The sequence below is a fragment of the Leguminivora glycinivorella genome, chromosome 7 (assembly GCF_023078275.1).
Source record: "Leguminivora glycinivorella isolate SPB_JAAS2020 chromosome 7, LegGlyc_1.1, whole genome shotgun sequence".
NCBI classification, from domain to species: Eukaryota; Metazoa; Arthropoda; class Insecta; order Lepidoptera; family Tortricidae; genus Leguminivora; species Leguminivora glycinivorella.
Window position 1 is genome coordinate 24403978 of NC_062977.1, and position 24250 is coordinate 24428227.

Below are 24250 nucleotides of genomic sequence, written 5' to 3' on the forward strand. Positions count from 1 at the left end.
CTAAAAATACTGTGAGTGTAAATTTAATTAAATAGGCAAAAACCTTTCTGTATAAGGTGGACTAAATATTAAAGAAAATAGTTATGTACATTTTACAATTGTCTAGGTTTCACTGTATTTTAACAACGTACGCCGCTAGTACCGCCATCTGTTACAAATGCATGACACTACGTAGCTTGTCTTTCGAGTTTCGTCCCATGAAATGAAATCGATTAATCGAATCGGGCATCAAAGTTGAATTTAATGCTAGCAACACTTTTACAAACGTCATTTTTCCTGACGCGTTATCGAATCGAATTTGAATTTCGAACGAGTAACGTTTGATTACAGACATTAGTGCTCTTGTGTTTACGATTTGTTTTATATAACAGTTTTTCTGATTTTTAATTAATATATTGTGTGTAATTTGACAACAATGAGTGAATTCAAAACACCAGTTAAATCTAAGGCGTCGGAATTGAACGAGAAGATTACAATTCCGCCATCTCCGTATTTAAGTAGGCTTGGATATGGAACAGGTAAACATTTTAATTTTGACGTTAGAAAAAACAATAAAACTAAACAAAAGATGTTTAAAAACTAAAATAAAGAATTCATTTGTTTTGGTTGCATAATATATCTTGTTAATGCTTCAAAATAAGTTTTAATAATTCTGTGTAAAGCATTAAGCATTTTTGCAGAACGGCAGTCTCGAATTTAGCAAATAAACTAGTGATTCATCAATTTACAGGTGTAAACGTGATGCAGCTTGTTCGTTCTCCAAAAGCCGGACAAATCCGCTCACCATGGGCGCTTAAAATGATCAACAAGAGGGTCAAACCTTGCAAAGTATATTCTGAAAGGCTGCAGGCGGAGGCTGACCTGTTGAAACGCATGTCTCACCCGAACATAGTCGGGTTTAGGGCGTTCAGTAATGATAAGATACTGTATCTCGGGATGGAGGCTTGTGATCTGTCGCTGGGGGATATGATTGAGAATAGGATTGATGATGGAGCAGAGCCGTTTAGTCCAAAGCAGATGTTGAAGGTTTGTTGTTTTTCAAGCTTTCATTGATAAATTGTGAAACGTAATCTTTAAGCTGCAACCCACACTTCGTGGCGACGTCGTAAGACGCGGAACGGCGGCGGGCGGCGCGGCGCCGACGTCCGTTCCGCTTCTTAGGACATGCGTCTCCTGTGTGTGAATAGTCCCTAACTTCCTGGCTCCTACTTCTTTAAATTGCAGAGCGCTTCCGACTAACTCAGATTTAAATCGGTTCATCCGTTCGGGAGCTACGAAGTACAATGCCACAGACAGACACGTCAAACATATAACACCCCATTGTTTTTGCCATCGGGTGTTAAAAATAAATGTTATGAGGTTATTATTAGGTACTTGTTGACTTGTGAAATACTATATTGAACAGCAGCAAGACACTAATCCCCCTATTTGTTTTTTTTACCACATGCTGGCAAACAAGTATAATATTGAATAAATAATCTATAATTTTTTTACTTCGCACCAGTGTCATTATTTGCTAATTCTGTAATTTCAGGTCGCACTAGATATCGGCAGTGCCCTTGACTACCTCCACACAAAGATGCAGATTCTACACGGAGACATGAAGTCCTACAACATCCTCGTCAATGGAGACTTTGTGATCTGCAAGCTGTGTGACTTCGGGGTCACACTGCCGCTGGACGAGAACGGAAAGGTGGATATGGAGAAAGCGGGGAAGGCTGTGTATTTTGGTATGATCAAATTGTATATATATAAAGAGTAACCCCCTAATTCATAAACATTCACTAAAGTTATCAAGCTGATAACGTTCGTTTGTCCCTTTCTATCACACCAATACGACGGGAAGGGACAAACAAACTTTATCGGCTTGATAACTTTAGTGACTGTTTATGAATATGGGGGTTAATCATTGTATTAAAAATTAAGCACACTCACGAGATGGTCATGCAAACTCTCGAGTGTACAATAAAATAAGACAAGACAGGAAATTCTTCTTTACTTTCACATCTAAAAGACTAAGGCAGCGTCCACACTCATGAGACGCATGTCTTGCGGCGCGGAACGGACGTCCGCGCCACGCCGCCTGAATGTAATTCAAAAAACGTCTCCTCAGCACATTTTGTATAGGAAGGACGTAAGACGCGCCCCAGGCGGCGTGGCGTCCGTTCCGCGCCGCAAGACATGCGTCTCATAAGCAGGGTTCGAGGATATATATCAAGATATATATCGGATATATATCCAGCGGCGTTCGACGATATATATCAATGGATATAAATATTCGATAATTATCATTTGTTTATAAATATTGCAATACAAAAATGGTTTTAAAAAATGTAACACTGTTAAAAACATAGTTTTTTTGTGTTTGTTACTGTTTTTTTACTAAACGTTATGTTTTTTAGTAGAATTTTCCTTATCTAAAGTTGTAAGTATTCAGAAATAGTGCAACAAAATAATAAATATAATAATATGCCTTCCATACAAAATGGATATATATCAAAGTTGATATATATCATAAATATCCGATATTTTGATATTTATTATAAATATCGGATATTTTCGAACCCTGCTCATAAGTGTGGACGCTGCCTAAACCTTATTGCTGATTATTAGCAGAATGGGTTTACCCAATTTGAAATTAGCAAAATTATTGTTCATGGTCAGTTGGTCACATCCTTTGGCTGGCTTTTAAAATGTTAGTAAACTTTTTATATCAGTCCATAAATTCCACAGGCACCATGAACCCGCCTGGTACTCCTGGTAGGGACTCGTGAACTTTGCTCAGATGTCGGGGAACCCACTGGGCGGGTTCTCGCCATACAAGAGGGTTATAATATAACGACTGGTTTCTGGCAGTGCGCCATTGTTTGTTTTAACTGTGACAGTCACAGTATAATAAAGAGTACTATCGTACAGTATGGCCACTCCCGCTCCCCACTGAAAGTGCCGCCCACCCCTTCCTCACAGTTACCGCCTGTCAAAAACGAGAACAGTCGACAAGTCATATCTCACTCACACAAGCATGGTACGCGTTCACCTACACGAGCTTAGAATGTGTGCTAGGAACGCGCCTCTTTCATATATTTGATCGCCAGTGTCTGAGATGTGGCCAAGTAGTCTATGGAACAAGTAAAGTCATGAATTAATTTAGTAGCATTTACCTGAGTTTTTAATTTGCATTTTTCAGGGACCGAAGCCTGGAGTGCCCCAGAAGTGATCCACGGTGGAGAAGTGACATCAAAGACAGACATCTGGCCCCTCGGACTTGTTATATGGGAGATGATGGCGTTGGCTCCTCCACACTCACAGGCAAGTTATACACGTTGGGTTTTTTGCCTGTTGAAAGCCTAATGTGGGGGAAGCAATTAGATTTAAGTTTTAAATACCTGTTTTTACGTTTGTTAAAGCTAGCGTACTAACGGGGGGTAGGGGGGTGGTGCTGATAGTTAACCGCACTAGAGCAAATTGAGAACCTACGTGAATTTCCTAATTTTGGCTATTTTTCATCGTGTAATGAACCTACAAATCCTACAACCTATTCCTAGGCAGCATGAAGCAAGTGCTGCAATTCATAAATACAATCTACCTCGTGTTTTCTGAATAGATATACCAGTATACCTATGTATTGGAAACATGCTTGAAGTATTTTTTTTACTTGAAATTTTACTTAACTCACTTGCAGGATACAACAATGGAGATGGACAGTGAAATGGACGAGTCCATGAGCGAGGACTACTTCTCTGATAAATATGGTGAGCATATAATTTAATGTGAGAAATAATTTTGATAATTCCTATCTTTAATAAGGACTAAGGGCTCTTTTTAAGGTTCCGTATCAAAAAGGTACAAAAGGAACCCTTATGATGCCACTCTGTAGACTTGTGCCATTTCGTTCGTTGATCGGAGCGCTCCGATCTCGTTCAATCGCTCCCACGAACTAGTTCGCTCTTTTAGGTCTTTTGCTTATTTAGTTCAGACAGATCAGTGACCACTGCGGTCGGAAAGATCAGGGGCCCTATTCGAACCGTTATCTAACTGTCAAGTGGTATCATTTCAAAATCAACTGTGGATAATGGTCGCATGTGAGATCGGATCGCAAGTTGGTTTTGAGCCAACCAAAACGTATTAATTGAAAAAAAATATGAATCTAAAATCAACTTTATCTTAGTACAATAGGGCTTATAGTTTTTTACATTAAGCAAAACGGTACATGATTCATGTGTCCTTTTTACCGTTGACAGCTTTTGGTACATGTGGATTTGGTCGCTAGACTTTTTGTCTATGGAAACGCTGTGCACGATGCGGTGGCGAGTAGCGGAACTAAACATGTCATTTACCGGCTATCAAAAAGAGGTTACACTGGTGATGGTCGATAAAGACTATTATTAAACGAATTTTAGCAGCAATGAAGCTTTATTGACAAGCGTTATTTTTGTGAAACCGACATCTACACGTCACATAATGCTAGCTCCACACATTATGAAATAAACGCCACAAATTATAGGAGGTATATACACGTCACCCAATCTCAAGTTGCTTCTAAACCACGCTTACGGATCAAGTCGTAAGTACATTCACACATTTTACAAAATACTTAAATTGAATTTTTTTCTCCTACAGAGCCGCCATTCATAGAGTCTGACCGGAAAGTGAAGAGTCGTGAAATATATGGGGTCTAATACATTCCACGACTCACGACTCCTCACTTTCTGTACAGACACTAGTATACAAGGGGTTTGCATTGAAATTCAATGAGGAGGCACACTCGAAGCTTGTGACAGATGGCGCCACCTTATAAGTCCAAGTCCAAGAATTTAATACGTGAGAGTGAGAAGAAGATATATTTTTCTCTCTCTCACACATATGAACGACAATGACATGCCCATTATTACACTTACGTACAGGCGCCGCCTAAAATGTCAGTGCCCGGCGGGATAACATGTCAGTGTGTCTCCTCATTCACATTGACAAAATAGCTTGAACATGTTAAATCCATTAAACTGCAATTGAAATTCCTATCTTTTTTGTGCCAATGTTTTCATTTCAATGACATACAAACACAACTATTAAATATGTGTTTGTATTGTTTATATTTATCAAGAATAAATGATTTGTATTATGATAATAATAATGATTTGTATAAGGCGGAAATTAGTTTTTTACCTCACCCACACAAAAAGGGACTTTGTTTTTTTTCTACGAGGGAGCAAACTGACAATTTTCTGTTCGAGAACTTTGTTGTCAGTACAGAATATTAACGCAACGAGTTTGCATACCTTTAAATGTCTGTCACATAATTAATAATTTACATCTTGGGCGTTAACATTTCAATACCTACTATTATCGAAATCCCTCGCTACGCTTAAAATTCAATGTGATTGCCATGCCCACAATATTGCTGCCGATATACAAATACAGTTGTATTTTTATAGCACCCTAAAGAAAAGGATGCATATAGTTTTCTTTGTTCTTGTTTACTGACACACTTGTTTGACAAAGTATAGTACGCACTTACCTACAAAAATATTGACAAAAATGTGCAAACTCTTTGTTGTGTTAGTATTTTACACTGGCAAATTAATTCTACAACACAAAATATTGTACCTATGGTAACACCACATTTGGAGATACTTTTGCATTCGATCGTAAATATAATAGAATATGCCCAATAAAACAACTGAACAAGCTTCGTTAAACTTTATTTGATGTCTTAATTGTTTGTGTCACAGAACACATTTGTACATTTATTTAGTCGCATACATCTGTATACTCCACAACTATTGTTACTATTGCTATTTACAACAGGGGAAGACAATTATATAACTCCGTATAGACAGATAGGAAGAAAACGGCCAAACTCAGAACTATAAAGAAAAAGGTACGGTGGCTTAGATGGCTTTACACCTTTGGGGGGTGCTCGGCTAGATGGCGCCAATATTAGTATTTTACACTTTAACTCATATCAAGCTAAGAATATGGGTCAACTTTTCAAAACTGTGGTTCAAAAGTTTTAAGCCTGTGTCGAGAGATAGCAGTATAGGCACTGTGATTACACATTTTACTTTGACAGTAACTCTTCTTCAGCTAGTAGATATTCCGTGCCACGACCGCATTATTTACCGCATGTATGATTTGAAGAACCACTGCAATTATTACAAAGGGGGAACCTAAGGGCACAGTACAAGAAAGAGCTCTATCTACAGTATGGCCACACCCGGCAATAAACTCTAAACGAATGTAGATACTTACTACAATTTAAATACACGTGACTATCAAATTAAACAAATATCATGACTATTATTTTGAAAAATCTTATCTCACACTGATACTTAATATTGAAACGCAGTGCCTCTACATGGACTTCATACATAGTTACTATATTCTTCTTTTCATTGACAGAAAAACAAAGTGATGCTCTCCAGCAATGTATTTAAATACAAAATGCAAATACTTTGGTTTTTTACCTATTTCAAATAAAAATACAAAATAGTTTTAGAAAAAGGTATTTGAAATACAAAATGCAAAATAGGTATCTTCAAAATACCTTTATTCAAATAAAATACTTTTTTGACATAAGGTAAAGCTTTTATTCTAAAGATGTGTTTAAAACACAGAATCACCAGAGAGCCCAGAAACCTGGCTCTATAGAATTAGCACGTTAAAAAGTGAAGCCAAAAATTGGCTGTCTCCATGTCTTTTACCTAATATTATAAAAATCTAATGAAAGAGTTATTAGGGGAAGGTTGCTATCATTGGACCACTTCGCTGCTCTATATATATAGTCGGTGGCAAAGTTCCTTTTACCTTCGTGCCTCGATACCCTCGCAACGCTCAAGATTCCACTTTTTGAACCACTCGCTACGCTCGCGGTTCAATATTGAAATCTTTCCCTTGCTCAGGTATCAATATTGGCACGTCCAGTTAAACAACTACTTTGCCCCCTTGTAAAACAAATAACTATTATTTTTTCAAACTCGGTAAACGTAACAGTCAAGACGCTAGCTTTTTTGAGAAATTAATCGTATTTAATCTAAAGAACCTTCCCTTAAAGTTAACGGAATTCAAAAAAGTAAGTAAGTAAACACTTTATTGTACAAGAAAAGAATACAACACATATAATTTAAAATAGAAACAGGGTGTATAGTTTGCTAACTGGACACCACCCGACTAGTCGGGGCAGAGGTAGACCAAAAAAAACGAGGCGAGATGACCTCGACGTATTTTGCTGCGGCTAGCCGAAGCAGGCGGCAAAACGTGATGGGTGGCGGAAGAAAAGAGAGGCCTTTGCAGTGGGTCACAAATATAGGCTAGGAAAAAAAATTGTTTGCTCTTGCCTGGGGGTTTTTATCTAGCACGAAGTCGAAACTCCAAAACCAAGCAGAGTGCGTTTTTTAAAAATGTAAAAAAAGTACCTACAATTTTTTTTTCATGAATATGTACACTACTGTACTGTAAACACCACAATCAGAAAAGGTATCCGGGGTGGCACATGAGGAGCCCACGACGGTCCTGGTCAGTTCCATGTCGCTAACAGGTCCGGGTTCTCCATTTTAGTAGTAGCAAGGTGCTCCGCATTCCTGTAATAATGGTGATATAGTCAATGAACATTAATTAACAGTTATTTGTTATGCTATAGGGGGCAAAGTTGTATTTTAACGCCGAGTGTGGAATTGAAAAATGAGCAAGTGAAAGGATTCTATAGTTGAACCACGAGCGAAGTGAGTGGTTCGAGAATAGAACTCTAAACTTGCGTGTTTTAAAACACGAGAAGTAAAATACATTTGCACCCGAGTGTAACACAAAACTTTTCCCCTCACTATAGCGAGGAAACTACAACGCAAAAAATGCGTTTATCACTGCTTCCAGTAGTTCCACAGGTGGTAAATCATCTTTATTACTAGATTCACCTACATTTATCAATTTTAAAGCAGTTAATTTGACTTTATTCAAGGTCAAATTACTTTACCCACTAGTGGATAAAATGCGTTTTTACCCACTGGTATTAAAGGACAAAACACGTGTTTCCGAGCTAGTGAGGGGGAAAATGTTTTTTCATCGCTCTCTATTGCTATTTTGCACTTAATACATGCCAAGTTGCGCTTTCGCTTTCTCCCAGACCGGACTGTAGCTCCGGTTAAAAAGCCGTAATATAAGTAGTTCTCGAGATATTAAGTTATGTGACAGACGGACGGACACACAAGACGGACGGAACGGCACCATAAAGGTTCCTTTTGTACCTTTTTGGTACGGAACCCTAAAAAACCGCCGCTTTTGGAGTTCTGGTGAAAGGTACTTACGAATGTTGAATAGGCTACTTGCCTCCTAGTCAAATCAGCTTCCCTTTAAGAACTGTCAAAACGAATTTTAACGTTTTGCTAATATGAAATCGAATTGATGGTCCAAGAGCTGGCAGGATTTTGGAGTAGGTCCTTGAGGCAACCTGGAAAGGTGCTCAGATGCTTCTCTGATCATAGCCAACATCAGGTCTGCAAGTCTGGCAGCTGGGGAGCGGGGCTTTATCGAGCTATGAATTTTTAAAGATTTAATTTTTTGAGGCCCAAAAAAGGTGTTTGAGGCAACCTGGAATTATTAAAAAGTGAAAATAGAGTTCCTCAGAAGTCGCATAGTATTTATGCCAGATCATTTGGCCGGGTCCTTCACCGTGCCAGAACGGTACAAAGTGGTAAAAAAAAAATTCCAAAAAAGGTTCTTGAGGCAGTCTGTCATTTTTACCAGTGAAAGATGAGGGTCTAAATAGCCATGGAAAAATAATGCCATGACATGAGGTGGGGTCCGTACCCTGCCATTCGATCTTGAAAGTCAATTTTTTAGTTTTTCGTAAATAACTCGTAAACGGTGGCCCACAGCAAAAAAATATGTTAAACAGAAAATATCTACATGAAATTTCCTACAAGAAAGGTTATGTACGTTTTTTCGATAGGATCAATATATAAATGGATAATTTAGTAAGAAAGTTTTTTTTAATCGATTACATGCTCCGTTTTTCGTCAATACCTCGTAAACGGTGGCCCACAGCAAAAAATTATGTTAAACAGAAAATATCTACATAAAATTTCCTATAAGAAAGGTTATATAACTTTTTTCGCTAGGATCAATTTTTTTGTTGGAAAGTATTTTTAAATAGATATTTGGGCCGTTTTTTGTTGATAACTCAAAAACGGTGGCTCACAGCCAAAAATAATGTTAGACAGAATTAATCTACATAATATTTCCTACAAGAAAGGTTCTATACGTTTTTTCGCTAGAATCAATATTTTAGTTGGAAAGTATTTTTAAATACATTTCATGGGCAGTTTTTTGTTAATAACTCGAATTCGGTGGCTCACAGCCAAAAATAATGTTAAACAGAATTAATCTACATAATATTTCCCACAAGAAAGGTTCTGTAACATTTTTCGCTAGAATCAATATTTTAGTTGGAAAGTATTTTTAAATAGATTACATGGGCCGTTTTTTGTTAATAACTCGAAATCGGTGGCTCACAGCCAAAACTAATGTTACACAAAATTAATCTACATAATATTTCCTACAAGAAGGGTTCTATAACATTTTTCGCTAGAATCAATATTTTAGTTGGAAATTATTTTTAAATAGATTTCATGGGCCGTTTTTTGTTAATAACTCGAAATCGGTGGCTCACAGCCAAAACTAATGTTACACAGAATTAATCTTCATAATATTTCCTACAAGAAAGGTTCTATAATATTTTTCGCTAGGATCAATATTTTAGTTGGGAAGTATTTTTAAATAGATTTCATGGGCCGTTTTTTGTAAATACCTCGTAAACGGTGGCCTACAGCTAAATAAAATGTTCACGAGAAAAAAATCTACATAAGATTTCCTACAAGAAAGGTTCTATACGTTTTTTCGCTAGAATCAATATTTTAGTTGGAAAGTATTTTTAAATGGGCCGCTTTTTGTTGATAACTCGAAAACGGTGGCTCACAGCAAAAATAATGGTATACAGAAATAATCGTCATAATATTACCCCCCAACATGTAAAGTGGGGGCTGATATTTTTTTCATTCCAACTTTAACGATGTGACATATTGTTGATAGGTATTTTGAAAAATGAATAAGGGTTTCCTACAAGAAAGGTTCTATAACATTTTTCGCTAGGATCAATATTTTAGTTGGAAAATATTTTTAAATAGATTTCATGGGCCGTTTTTTGTAAATACCTCGTAAACGGTGGCCCACAGCTAAATAAAATGTTCACGAGAATAAAATCTACATAAAATTTCCTATAAGAAAGGTTCTATACGTTTTTTCGCTAGGATCAATATTTTAGTTGGAAAGTATTTTGAAATAGATTACATGGGCCGCTTTTTATTAATAACATCAAAAACGGTGCCCCATTACCAGAAATAATATTAAACAGAAATAATCTATATAATATTTGCTACAAGAAACTTTATGTATGATTTTTCGTTAGGATCAATATTTTAGTAGGACAGTATTTTAAATAGATTACACGAGCCGTTTTTTGCAAATAACTCGAAAACGGTGGTCCACAGCTAAATCAATCTTCAACGGGAATAACAAACATAAAATTTGCTACAATAAAAGTTTTGTACGTTTTTTCGCTAGGATCTATCCTAAAATTGATAATGATAACGTTAAAAAATATTATTATATTTAAATAGATTTATTTATTTATTTACACAAAGAAAATTACACAGTATGACAGTATACAAAACTAAAGCACCGTGAATTTTAAATAAACATTACAACAAGTAACACAAAATTAAATATTAAATAAACAGCAAAATCAAAACATTACATACCATAACATAACTAATAAAAGTAATAAATAACAGATGAAGGCCTAGCATCCAATCCCACACAAAACCTCATGCATTCGTCACGTATAAACGCCCATCTGCTCGCAAGAATATCAACATTAGGTGCCACGTCTAAAAACTCATTCACTATTTGCAGTGCACGAACTAGCGGTTACTTGCGGCAAAACACGGTTCGAGCGGCCGGCACCGCCAGTAGGGGTTATATGCTTTTCGTGAATGTAGGCATCACGAAAAGCATATTTCGTCACAGAGGGAACAAATAGACGGACCAGCTGGGATACTAAAACCGGGCAATCTGACTCCCCTTCAAAATACCACATGCAACAGACATCAGCACGACATTACGCCTAACTTCTAACGAGAAGAAACCCAACGTCCCCAAAAGGAATTTTGTTGGGTACAAGAATCGGTAATACCCGTACATTTTTAGGGTTCCGTAGTCAACTAGGAACCCTTATAGTTTCGCCATGTCTGTCTGTCCGTCCGTCCGTCCGTCCGTCCGTCCGCGGATAATCTCAGTAACCGTTAGCACTAGAAAGCTGAAATTTGGTACCAATATGTATATCAATCACGCCAACAAAGTGCAAAAATAAAAAATGGAAAAAAATGTTTTATTAGGGTACCCCCCCTACATGTAAACTGGGGGCTGATATTTTTTTTTCATTCCAACCCCAACGTGTGATATATTGTTGGATAGGTATTGAAAAATGAATAAGGGTTTGCTAAGATTGTTTTTTGATAATAATAATATTTTCGGAAATAATCGCTCCGAAAGGAAAAAAAAGTGCGTCCCCCCCCCCTCTAACTTTTGAACCATATGTTTAAAAAATATGAAAAAAATCACAAAAGTAGAACTTTATAAATACTTTCTAGGAAAATTGTTTTGAACTTGATAGGTTCAGTAGTTTTTGAGAAAAATACGGAAAACTACGGAACCCTACACTGAGCGTGGCCCGACACGCTCTTGGCCGGTTTTTTTATAAAAGAAACGCAAAAATGTTTTTTTGGACCTTTTCGAGCAGCAGGATGTAGGGCGCTTCATGGGGATTCCAAACGGCTGAGGCTGTCTCAAGCTTACTTCTCATGAGGGCAGTATAAAGAAGCTTTATGTCCCTGGGATTGTCAAATTCTTTGGCGTTGCGGACAACAAACCCAAGCCTGCGGTAACAGTCTGCAGCAAGCATTGTCATGTGCTCATGAAAGTTAAGGTGGGAATCTAAAACAACCCCCAAGTCCCGTATCAATGTGACACGGGCGATGGGTTTCCACCCCAGGAGATACTGCCTACACAGGGGACTACGCGCTTTACAAAAAGTAATAACCGCACAGTTGTCAACATTGAACTGAAGTTTCAGAAGTTTGTTTACAAGACTCAATTCATAAACCCGATCAATATCACTTTGTAAAGATTGTAAGTCAGAATCTTCCTGGACCCTGTAAATTAGTTTCAGGTCGTCAGCATAGAGTAGGCATTGCGCATGCTTAGGCACCAAGGCCAGATCATTGACCATAACACCAAAGAGCAGAGGACCCAGAATAGAGCCCTGACTGACCCCGGAACGGGTGGGGTAGGCACTCGACACATAGCATCCGTGCTGCACATATTGCCGTCTATCACGTAGATAACTAGCAAAAAGGCAAAACAGTTTAGGCGAGAAACCAATGCTGCATAATTTGCTTAAGAGTACGTCGTTATCTACGCGATCAAAGGCTTTTTTTAAATCAAAGTACAGCACGTCCACCTGCATCCCTCTATCTAAGTAGCGCGAAACGGAATCAACCAAGGTTAAGAGGCCTTATTCCTAAAGAAGAGCGTTTTTTGCAAAATGTAACATTTTTCATTCAAAACTATAAAGAAACTATACTTAAGTGATTATTAAAAAACTGATAATGTTCCTAAAAGAACATATCTTAAGCTAGTTAATCATAATATAATATTTTAAAATATGTCTTTTTATACTTAAAACAAATCAGTTTTTTCGGTAGACGTTTTCAAATTTCGTAGTGGGATCACTCGTTTAGAATCGTGATTGTGCTGTTAAATATGTTATTTGGGGTAATAAATGATCACAATCCTATTTGTTATATCCAGCACGGGAAGCATGGTCGCGCGATAGACGATAAAATATCAGGCCGTCCGGATATCGCACTTACAAATAGTGCGATAGGGACGGCCTGCTATTTTATCGTCTATCGCGCGACCATGCTCCCCGTGCTGTACGAGGTAATCATAGTTTGACATTTTAAGATTTATTTGAAATGGTGGATTTAATAAATAACCTTCCGTATCTTCCCCATTTTTTCGATAAAAAGAGGTTTACATTATGTATTTTTCCTGGGATTCCTGCATTTATTGTAACTCTTAAATAATATTATCCTAAACTAGAACTTCTTGTTGACATATAAGAAAAAAATTATACATATAGGACCTTTCTGTCGACAGACATTTTTTTAAAGCACCTAAAATTCGAATAAAATACACTGTGTTGATACGGGCCCGCTCAGTCTGCGCCGAGCGCTCGTAGGTCGTAGACAACGGACTTGCGTTCGATCGTCCGGCGCTCCTTGCTTTCGTAAGTAGCTAGATAGTTCCGAGAAATGCTGTATACTGCGACTTAACAAATCTTGATCCCGTGGGTGGCAAACAGGCATACGGTCTTATATATAGCTGCAACCCCACTGATTTCTAACCTCTCCCTATATCTGGAGAACGGCTAAACCGATTTCGACGGTCGAAGTGTCTTTGTATAGAGGGAGCGGGGAGACGTGTGGGAAAAATATGGAATCTGGTCTGCGACTCTTGGGTCAAAAAATGTTGGACGGCCTGGCTAAACGGGGGGAGATATTGGGGGGGTGCTCGACCAAATGTCATAGAGGACCCTAGGCAGTTTTTGAGGCCGCCATTTTTTTTTTCAAAATAGCCGACTTGTTTTTTGTCGATTTTTCAAGTTTATCCTAGAGTGCTCCAATTTTAGTCATAGAATCTCTCTAGGGTCTAGATTAGAATGATATAAAAAAAATTTGAAAAATGCTACAAATGGGAAAAAGCGTAAGAGATAGCCGGGATTCTCAAGTTATATTGAGAATTCACCAGTAACAATGTGCTAACCCATACTAAATTAATTTTTATTAAGCAGAAACTGAGACTCCAGTGCCGTTACAAGATGTAATAGTCTGTCGGTAGATGGCGCTAGACGTCACCCCAAGACGTGTGTACAAAAGGAAAGGCATGGAAAGATTTGCGAAGTCCGGCGTGGCTTCCGTAGCTCAATTGGTAAGAGCATTGCACGGATTGCAAAAATGGTGCGGGTTCAAGTCCCGCCGGAAGCGTTAATTTTTCCATTTTTTCCTTTAATAAAAAAATGTTTAGAATCGTTAGCAGACGTTTCTGCTTAATAAAAATTAATTTAACATTATTTTTGGCTGTGAGCCACCGAATTCGAGTTATTAACAAAAAACTGCCCATGAAATGTATTTAAAAATACTTTCCAACTAAAATATTGATTCTAGCGAAAAAACGTATAGAACCTTTCTTGTAGGAAATATTATGTAGATTAATTCTGTCTAACATTATTTTTGGCTGTGAGCCACCGTTTTTGAGTTATCAACAAAAAACGGCCCAAATATCTATTTAAAAATACTTTCCAACTAAAAAATTGATCCTAGCGAAAAAAGTTATATAACCTTTCTTATAGGAAATTTTATGTAGATATTTTCTGTTTAACATAATTTTTTGCTGTGGGCCACCGTTTACGAGGTATTGACGAAAAACGGAGCATGTAATCGATTAAAAAAAACTTTCGTACTAAATTATCCATTTATATATTGATCCTATCGAAAAAACGTACATAACCTTTCTTGTAGGAAATTTCATGTAGATATTTTCTGTTTAACATATTTTTTTGCTGTGGGCCACCGTTTACGAGTTATTTACGAAAAACTAAAAAATTGACTTTCAAGATCGAATGGCAGGGTACGGACCCCACCTCATGTCATGGCATTATTTTTCCATGGCTATTTAGACCCTCATCTTTCACTGGTAAAAATGACAGACTGCCTCAAGAACCTTTTTTGGAATTTTTTTTTTACCACTTTGTACCGTTCTGGCACGGTGAAGGACCCGGCCAAATGATCTGGCATAAATACTATGCGACTTCTGAGGAACTCTATTTTCACTTTTTAATAATTCCAGGTTGCCTCAAACACCTTTTTTGGGCCTCAAAAAATTAAATCTTTAAAAATTCATAGCTCGATAAAGCCCCGCTCCCCAGCTGCCAGACTTGCAGACCTGATGTTGGCTATGATCAGAGAAGCATCTGAGCACCTTTCCAGGTTGCCTCAAGGACCTACTCCAAAATCCTGCCAGCTCTCCGTCTATGAGTGACGTCACGTTCAACTCATTTACTTTATATATTTCTACCTGACGAATTATATAGAATTTGTATTTAAAAATAACTTCTATCCATGTTTTCCTTATATTTATCTGATGCTTTATTTCGTGCATGGTATTAAATAATTTATTTTAAGTACAGTCAAGTTCCATGTTGTGTAGAAATGTGTATTTTTTAAAACTGCTTTCAATGTCTGGTTATTTGATGGAAATACAAATGAATACATCAATAACGTATACCTACCGTTAAGGTTTAAGGAGTTCCCTCAATTCGTCATGAATCCAATATCCGACTACCTATAAGAAATCGAGTTTGACAAAATTTGAGTTAAAAACTCAATATGCTTAGCAAACAAAGATCCTTTTGTGTCGTCTTTGAGAAGTTTCGTTCTGATCATCATAAGCAGTTCCACTGCACCAACCCCAAACTCAAGTAATTTTGGAGAAAATAGGCTGTGACAGACGGACAGACAGGCGCACGAGTGATCCTATGAGGGTTCCGTTTTTCCTTTTTGAGGTACGGAATCCTAAAACCAAAGTCATAATAAGTGTCTCGTTCAAATTTGAGTAGTTCCGTTCTGATCATCATCAGCAGTTCCACTGCACTAAATGTCACTGTTCGTTACGGTCGACTACAAAGAGATGTATCCATTTCTCACCTTATTACGATGCAAGAAGCTGAAAAAGTGTATACATCTCTTTGTAGTCGACCGTACGTAAACGCATGCTGTTCTTATAATAACACAAAAACCAATATATGTATACCTGAATAAATTAAAGTTATGGTCTTTGGGAGCCTGGGGTCTGCTTTGACAATCAATCCCAAGATTTGGCGTAGGCACTAGTTTAACGAAAGCGACTTCCATCTGACCTTCCAACCCGATGGGTAATTAGGGCTTTATTAGGATTACCCGGTTTCCTCACGATGCTGTCCTTCAGCGAAAAGCTACTGGCAAATATCAAATGACATTTCGCACATAAATTCCAAAAACCTCATTAGTGCGATCCGGGGTTCGAACCCGCGAGCTCTAACGCGACCACTGTTCTGAACGTAAATGCATACTGTTCTTATAATAATACAAAATTAAGTCACTATAAGTGTGTCGTCCAGATTTGAGGAGTTCCTTTATGACCATCATCAGCAGTTCCACTGCACCAAATGTCACTGTTATGAATGTACTTAAATTAAAGCTATTCTCATATAAATACCAAATTCATTGTAAGTGTGCCGTGCAGATTTGAGGAGTTCCATTCTGATCCATTTCCATCATCATCAGTTCCATTGCACTGAGTTCCACTGTTCTGAACATAAATGCATGCTGTTCTTATAAAAATACCAAAGTCACTATGAGTGTGCCTTTCAGACTTGAGGAGTTCCGTTCTGACCATCATCAGCAGTTCCACTGCACCAAATGTCACTGTTCCGTACGTATATGCATGCTGTTCTTATAAAAACACAAAAATCACCACATGTATGCCTTCAAGATTCGAGGAGTTGCCTTGATTTCTCCAGGATCCCATCATCAGAACTGGGTTTTGATAAAAATAGGACTAATCTCAAATCTGTATACATATATACATTCAATCAAAAAAAAAATGAAATCGGTCCTGTAACAACGGAGAAATCGACAACATAAAGAAACCGGTCAAGTGCGAGTCGGACTGGCCCACTGAGTAGTATCCGTACAAACTTACAAAAGTTAAAATAATCTCATGTATCTCATATATGTACCTATAACTTTAAAGATTTGACTATAATTACCTATAGGTATCGGTGAATTCGCTAACTAATTTGCGCGACCTGTTTAGTATGTTAGTTTTTCAGGGATAATTATTTCTTAATGTTAACTCATTTGCATAGTTTAATCTTAATTTAGAAGAGATTTTTTTTACATATAATCTCGTATTCATTTGTAGTTCGATCTGTTCGATAAAATCCGCAAGGGTGGTTAAATTGAATTTGAATCAGCCGGTCATTTTTGCGACTGTTCTACTTCGACAGACTTTTCTCCTTATCTCTAGTCTCCCTGGCAAAATCTTATTGGTAGTTGTCACAAAAACCTACTTTTTCCATAAAGCCTGGCTTCCACATATATGCGGAATCGAGCGGCGTCGAGTCGAGTTTTCATTTTATACATTTGAATGCTATTCGACGCATCATGAGAAATGCAAAATACGAAAGTATAGCTATTAGTAAACTACGTAATAATTTATGGCAGAAGGTCCTTTAAGTATTAGGGACTGAATAAATTAACCGACTTGGTATTACAGGGATCTCAACTCTTTTTTACGCCAGAAGAACTGTGTTGAAGGACCAGCGATTACGTAGTTCCTGACGAACTATTGTAATATAAAATAAAATAAAACGGAAAAATAAAATTATTGTAATTGATGCGTGCCGAACTTACTGCTGTTGTTTTCTCGACAGTTCAGCGGGCGGCCACCCTTTCGAATATTTACTTGGTTCACTCTTTCTTGTGTACACTCGCGAATCGTTATTTATTTAATTAATAATTATAACTTTATTCGTCGTTGCGGATATTTTTTCACATTGACATCGAATGTCTTTTAGTTTAGCAGATTGACGTATTTTCTTATATTTTTTAAGAAGGTCGGCAAAAAGGCGGGTGACACGACAAATAAAAATAAGGAAGAGCGAACGGGATGGACGATATGAATGATAATGAATGAAAAGGGCGCGAACAAACTGAGTTGCGAAGACTTGGTGTTTTTACAAGTTTTGTTTTTGATGGGATACAATAGTGTCTTAGTCCGTTTTTATCCGATCCGATATCGGATGTCGGAAGGATTTAAATGGAAAAACCGGCCAAGAGCGTGTCGGGCCACGCTCAGTGTAGGGTTCCGTAGTTTTCCGTATTTTTCTCTAAAACTACTGAACCTATCAAGTTCAAAATAATTTTCCTAGAAAGTCCTTATAAAGTTCTACTTTTGTGATTTTTTTCATATTTTTTAAACTTATGGTTCAAAAGTTAGAGGGGACGCACATTTTTTTCCTTTAGGAGCGATTATTTCCGAAAATATTAACATTATCAAAAAATGATCTTAGTAAACCCTTATTCATTTTTAAATACCTGCCCAACAATATATCACACGTTAGGGTTGGAATGAAAAAAAATATCAAACCCCACTTTACATGTAGGGGGGCAAACTAATAAAATATTTTTTTCCAATTTTTATTTTTGCACTTTGCTGGCGTGATTGATATACATATTGGTACCAAATTTCAGCTTTCTAGTGCTAACGGTTACTAAGATTATCCGCGGACGGACGGACGGACGGACAGAAAGACATGGCGAAACTATAAGGGTTCCTAGTTGACTACGGAACCCTAAAAACAAGTAAAAATATAGGTGAAATTATGTTTTTTTCAACTCCCGGGTTGCAAAACAATGCCATCTAGTTTTGAACCAAAAATTGAGCTTTTTTTTAGGGGTACGCTTTTTTGTATGGGCTATGTCAGTCCAGTATTAAATGGTTCTTGATTATACTAATATAATATAGCAATACCCATGACGAATTTGTGTCAAATGTCAGATTCCAAATTGAACATTAATTTTGAAATCAGCAGCCCCGAAACCTAATTTACGACACTCCCATGACGACACAAAAGTTAGGAAAAAATGGGTTCTGTAATGAAATTAATGATAATTATACTAATGGTTAAGATGTGAACTTAAAATATAGCTTTTTTGGCTCACCTTAACTATAAACTGAAATAGACCTACCATAACTACTTACATAATTTGCTAACTGCCGGACAAGCGCTTGACGAGCAGCGCGACCCAGCTGCAGCTCTTTGTTTAGCCAACACCTGTCAGGAGCCATTGCCAAATAAATAACAGCATTCTGCTGACGGGCGTCAAACTCCGCCGCTAATCTCTGCTCCTGCTGCTGCTCCTGTTCTTCGTGTCGGTTCAGCGGAGGCAGTTCACAATTCGCTTTGTTAGCTATATTGTCAAGCACACAACACGTTTTAACGATCTTAGCTGCCGCTGCTGGCTTGTAGTGCAGTTTCTCCATTGACGACAAACACTACCAACTGATTTTTAGTCGCCCAAAACACCGCTCTATACAGTTGCGGGCTCGAACTTGTAAAGCGGTATAACGAGCTTCTGGAGATCCTACAGGTGCATCCAAAAGTCAGTGCATCCATCAGTAGTGTTTGCCTCTGTGGGTAAGCTGAATCACCTGAAAGAATATAAAAATGTATGGCTGTGATATATTGAAATATACAATTATGCTACGAGTGTTTTGTCTAACAGTTCTTACTTAGAGTGATATTTAAATTGACTAAACAATAAATCACACGTGCACGGAAGAAGATATTACACAGAAGATACTATATTTCTTTTAGACATTTGTCAAATTTATGTCACGTTAACTTTTTTTTAAATATAAAATTATCATCAGGGAGTATAGAAGTATAAAGGAGGAACATCTGTCGAAGTACAACAATCGCAAAAATGACCGGCTGAGGCCTTGTAATTGCAGTTACAAATCTCTCCGCTTGGAGCGCATGTCTCGCTCAATGATCAGCGATGTGACATGACATTAGACATTCTTTTCTCTAGGCTGATTTCGTCGGACTGAGCAAGTCAAGACGTAGTCCCGTGGTAGTGCGCTGGCTTCGTACGCAGATGTTCTCGGGTTCGATTCTGACAGCGATCTTTTTGCTTTTTGGTTTTTTTTATATACATTTTCTTTTTGTGTATTTTATTTGTGTTTATTTATTGTTTTATTCAGACAAATGTTAATTTAAGCCCTTTAACATTGTTTGCCCCATATTAGGATTCTTAGGTAATGTTGTAAGTCTTGCGAATGAAATTTCGAAAAGTAGCAACAAAACAAAATATTTTTGGACATTAAAAAAATAAAAAATAAATTGAAGAAAAATATTAGTAGAAAAAAATAAAAAAGATCTCATCAGGATTTGAACCCGGGACCTCTTGCTCCGTAGGTGGGGTCACTACCGATAAGGCTAAGAGATTGTTAAACCCTTATCTCCCTGCTATTGCAGCGCCACCTATCTTTTCTTTTATATGTGCACTTCTGATACTTAAAGCTTTCGCTCCTTATATTTCTAAACTCCATAATTATCATATCTACGTTTTCATGATGGGTCTACACCGACGCAAATGCACGTCATTCTTGTTTATTTTAATAATGCCAACGCCATCTTGCGACGAGTAGAGGAACCAAGTTGTGCCGAAAAAAACTTGCAATTTACTCTTTGGTACGACAAAATCCCCGTCTAAGTGTCATAAACCAAACATGGCGGCCATACCCATCGACAAAAAAGTCTATATACTGTGCCATTCAGGAGAACGCATGCCTTGGTTCGTATTGTCAGGCCATGAGAGATTAAATTCGTGTAAAATTACGCAATTCATATCTTTGTAATGATATGATGATTCGAATTGCAATCTCATTCTGTCACTTTGACACAAGAGTAAAATCAAAGTAGAATCAATACTAGAGTCGTGACACGTTAGCAAAATGCAGACCAAAAGTGTGTACCAAAAGTATTGCCAGTATTACAAGTTTGACCCAAAAAAGGGAATTTAATCGTTTGCCGTGCTTAGGATTTCTACAAATAGGTGTTATTTGTGAATATTTTATCTTTTTGTTAGAAAGGCTCGGACGTATCGCGAAGTTTTGAGTCAAAGAGATTAATCAACTAACATATTTTTAAGCAATATTTTTTTTAAATATTTTTTGGTGTAGCTGGCACGACGACGACCGTCTATTAGCAAAAAAACATTTTACTTCAAGTAACAGTGAAAATGGAGATACGAGGTGATAAAAATGTCATATGTTATTTATTTCAAAGATAGACGTCCGTTCTTTTAAAATACTCAAAACTTAAAAAATACTCCATCAAAAATAAATGTTACAAAAATTTTATCCGGTACATTGCCTGAGCTCTAGTCCCAACCTAGTACCAATCCAGATGACAGCTGCACGTATTCGACAACCCGTGATCCAATCCACTATCATTTGAGAGTCAACGTGAAACGTCAAATTCGCCATGCCGAATTGAGCCCCAGAACGAATGGGACCAAATAGTGTCAAAATGATATGAATAGTCAACAGATAGTAACATTCCAGGCGGAAAGGTTGTAATTAACCGAAGTTTAATATGAAAACTTGACTTTTTTTTGTTGCTCTGCTAAGTAGCTCTCGCTCTCGGTCGGCGCAGTCACACACTCGTTCTTGATCAAACCGCTCGCGTTCGCCGATCCTATACTGAACTAAATGAGCAAAGACCGATTCTCAGAGCACGGAAAGATTCAGTTCATTTCGGCCATTGATGGGATTTTATTCCTAACAGTTCACAGTTCGTGAACGACACAAGCCTACCACTCTGTCCGCCTGTCTCTCTGTCTGGTCATGTTCAAAAACAAACCAAATATCATCACTCTTATATTATATCTCATACATACATACATACAATTTCGCCTGTATCCCATAAAAGGGTAGGCAGAGTACATGAAATTACTTAAGTTTCATTGCCACTCTTGGCAAATAAGGGGTTGAAAGAAAACGGAATTGTGACATTGCAGTGACAGGTTGCCAGCCTCTCGCCTACGCCACAATTTGACCCATATCCCACAGTCGCCTTTACTCTATGACACCTATGGGAAGAAAGGGGGTGGCAAAATTCTAAACCGTCACCACACGGGTATGTCTCATGAATGCAACATTAATAATTCGGCACGTTAAGAAACCATGTTTGATAAATAAACAATTTTTTTTAATTTGAATTAATTTCAGGCACCCGTCCCCCGATCCCGGGAAATATAGAAGTGTCGCAATACGCGGAGCCGCTCGGTATATTCCACGCGTGCACAGAATACGAACCCAACAGGCGACCCAACGGGAAACATCTGGCAGACGCGGCCCAAGCTATGCTTAGTAAGATCTGAAGTGGATTATACTAGGTATTAAGTAGGTATAAATATTTCCTAAAATAATGTAAGAAACATGACCACTGTAACTTCAGCCATAGAAAACATACATACATAGAGACTGTTCGGAAAGTCAAGAGTCGTGGAATGAATAGGCTACTTGCCTCCAAGTCAAATCAGCTTCTTTTTAAGAACTGTCAAAACGAATTTTAACGACTTGCTAATATGGAGTTTATATGTAATAGAATTGAGTGACGTCACGGTCAACTCAGTTACTTTATATATTTCTACCTGACTTATTAAATAAAATTGGATTTAAATATAACTTCTGTTCATGTTTTTCTTATAATTATCTGATGTTTTATTTCGTGCATGGTATAAAATATTTTATTTTAACTACAGACAAGTTCCCTATTGGACCCCATACATTTCTCGACTCTTGACTTTCCGAACAGACTCTGGTAGTCAAGTTTCAATGGTACTCTTAGCAAGTAATGGGTTGAAAGTGATAGGTTGCTAGCTCATTGCCCACACCGCAGCTGAACTCATATCTCACAGTCGACTTCTACAACACCCACGGAAGGAAAGAGGGTAGTGAAATAACAATACAGTATAGTCAATCTTTGAGCGAATTGAGTGGAAAAAACTAGTGATTTGAAAAAACTGCAAGCATATTTAACAAAGTACTCACCTATTTGTAGTCAGTGTGTCATTCACGGACGTGCAGATTTATAAATTCTAACCTTTAATAGAACTTTAATATCATAATATCTATGAGGCACGCGTCTTCGCTAATAACAATTGACTCGATCTATAAAACAAATGATAAATCCTCTTTTGTTTCAATGTATGAAAACTTCTTCATAAAATTTAAAACATGACAATTCAAAGCCATTCTAAACATCAGTCAGATCTTTTCCGTCACAACAATAGTGTTCCAGACCTTCGGCACAGTATAATAAAGAGTACTATCGTACAGTATGGCCACTCCTGCTCCCCGCTGAAATCGCCACCCACCCCCTCTCGGTTACCTGACAGTTACCGCCTGTCAAAAACGCTAACAGTCGGCCTGTCATATGTCACTCATACAAGCATAGTACGCGTTCACCTACACGAGCTTAGACTGTGTGCTAGGAACGCGCCTCTTTCATATATTTGATCGCCAGTGTCCGAGGTAGGAAACGAAAGTAAAAAAAAAATATTTATCACTTTAGGTTTAAAAAATATTGCAGGAACTGAATTTTTGCTCAAAGCAACATAAAAATAAACAAGAATTACATACCATACAGTCCATACACCACATAAAGCGACCAAACCCACTGGTTCTAAAGCTGAGAATCGAACCCGGGTCTGTGCTCACCGTTATACTACTTCGGCCGCCGTGGTACCCGTCGAAACTTCTCTAATGTTATATTATATGTTATCTCTGTAGGCTAGGCGCCTTTCACCAACTGTAAAGCTACGTTTCACTTAGGATTCTGTACAGTTCGGGTTCGGAGCCAGCATTTCGTGCGCCGATAAAGGTATTGAAGTCAAGTGTGTTCATCTGCGCACAAACGAACGAATGCTCGCTCAGAACAGGCCCCGTAGTTGTAATATTATATATTCTGTGCCCGTAGCCGAATGGCATTTACATTACATGGCCGGAAAACGAAAAGCGGCGGCGAAAGGTAGTCTGGCTCTGTCGCGCCAATACGCAAGAGCGATTGAGATAGATATCTATCTGAGAATTTCTTATTTTTTTGCCATTAAAAAAATTTTGGTTGTTTTAGGGAGTTTTAGGTCAATTGTACTCAGAATCACGAGTACTTTCAATCTCACTGGGAGACAAAGTGTCCCAGAATTTCCATACATTTTTGTTACTTTCCTCTTTTGTTGCCCCATACAACATGTACGGAAATTGGTAACAAAATAAGAAAAAATCGTATGGGAAAATTTTTTTAACTACTAGGATTGAAAAAGCTAGTAATTCTGAGTAGAAATAGCATTTTTTTTTTTCAAAAATATCACACTATATAAAAGTGGCAAAAAAAAAATGCTCGTCTGAGGGCGGGCGTTTCGTTTCGTGAGCGTTTGTGCATAGCCGAATGCACAAACGCTCACGA

General features: G+C 37.7%; 2 protein-coding genes across 2 annotated transcripts; one reads left to right on the forward strand and one right to left on the reverse strand.

The window, feature by feature from the left end:
- The first annotated feature begins 333 nt into the window (after positions 1–333).
- Positions 334–22360, forward strand: LOC125228264 (lymphokine-activated killer T-cell-originated protein kinase homolog). Its single transcript, XM_048132762.1, has 6 exons — positions 334–518; positions 731–1026; positions 1535–1730; positions 3188–3309; positions 3683–3752; positions 22012–22360. Exons 1-6 carry the CDS (start codon positions 416–418, stop codon positions 22161–22163), a joined length of 939 nt encoding a protein of 312 aa, XP_047988719.1. The 5' UTR covers positions 334–415; the 3' UTR covers positions 22164–22360.
- LOC125228265 lies at positions 7487–19608 on the reverse strand. Its single transcript, XM_048132763.1, has 2 exons — positions 18976–19608; positions 7487–7577 (listed from the first exon to the last, which is right to left on the reverse strand). Exons 1-2 carry the CDS (start codon positions 19255–19257, stop codon positions 7551–7553), a joined length of 309 nt encoding a protein of 102 aa, XP_047988720.1. The 5' UTR covers positions 19258–19608; the 3' UTR covers positions 7487–7550.
- Positions 22361–24250: the final 1890 nt, after the last annotated feature.

What these genes read in the sequence shown, in the direction of transcription:
- LOC125228264 (XM_048132762.1), top strand. Translation starts at nt 416, where the DNA reads ATGAGTGAATTCAAAACACCAGTTAAATCTAAGGCGTCGGAATTGAAC. An exon ending in GTCCAAAGCAGATGTTGAAG is followed by an intron (nt 1,027 to 1,534) that starts GTTTGTTGTTTT and finishes CTGTAATTTCAG; the next exon opens with GTCGCACTAGATATCGGCAG. An exon ending in TGGCTCCTCCACACTCACAG is followed by an intron (nt 3,310 to 3,682) that starts GCAAGTTATACA and finishes ACTCACTTGCAG; the next exon opens with GATACAACAATGGAGATGGA.
- LOC125228265 (XM_048132763.1), bottom strand. Translation starts at nt 19,257, where the DNA reads ATGGAGAAACTGCACTACAAGCCAGCAGCGGCAGCTAAGATCGTTAAA. An exon ending in TCCGGCAGTTAGCAAATTAT is followed by an intron (nt 7,578 to 18,975) that starts GTAAGTAGTTAT and finishes CCATTATTACAG; the next exon opens with GAATGCGGAGCACCTTGCTA.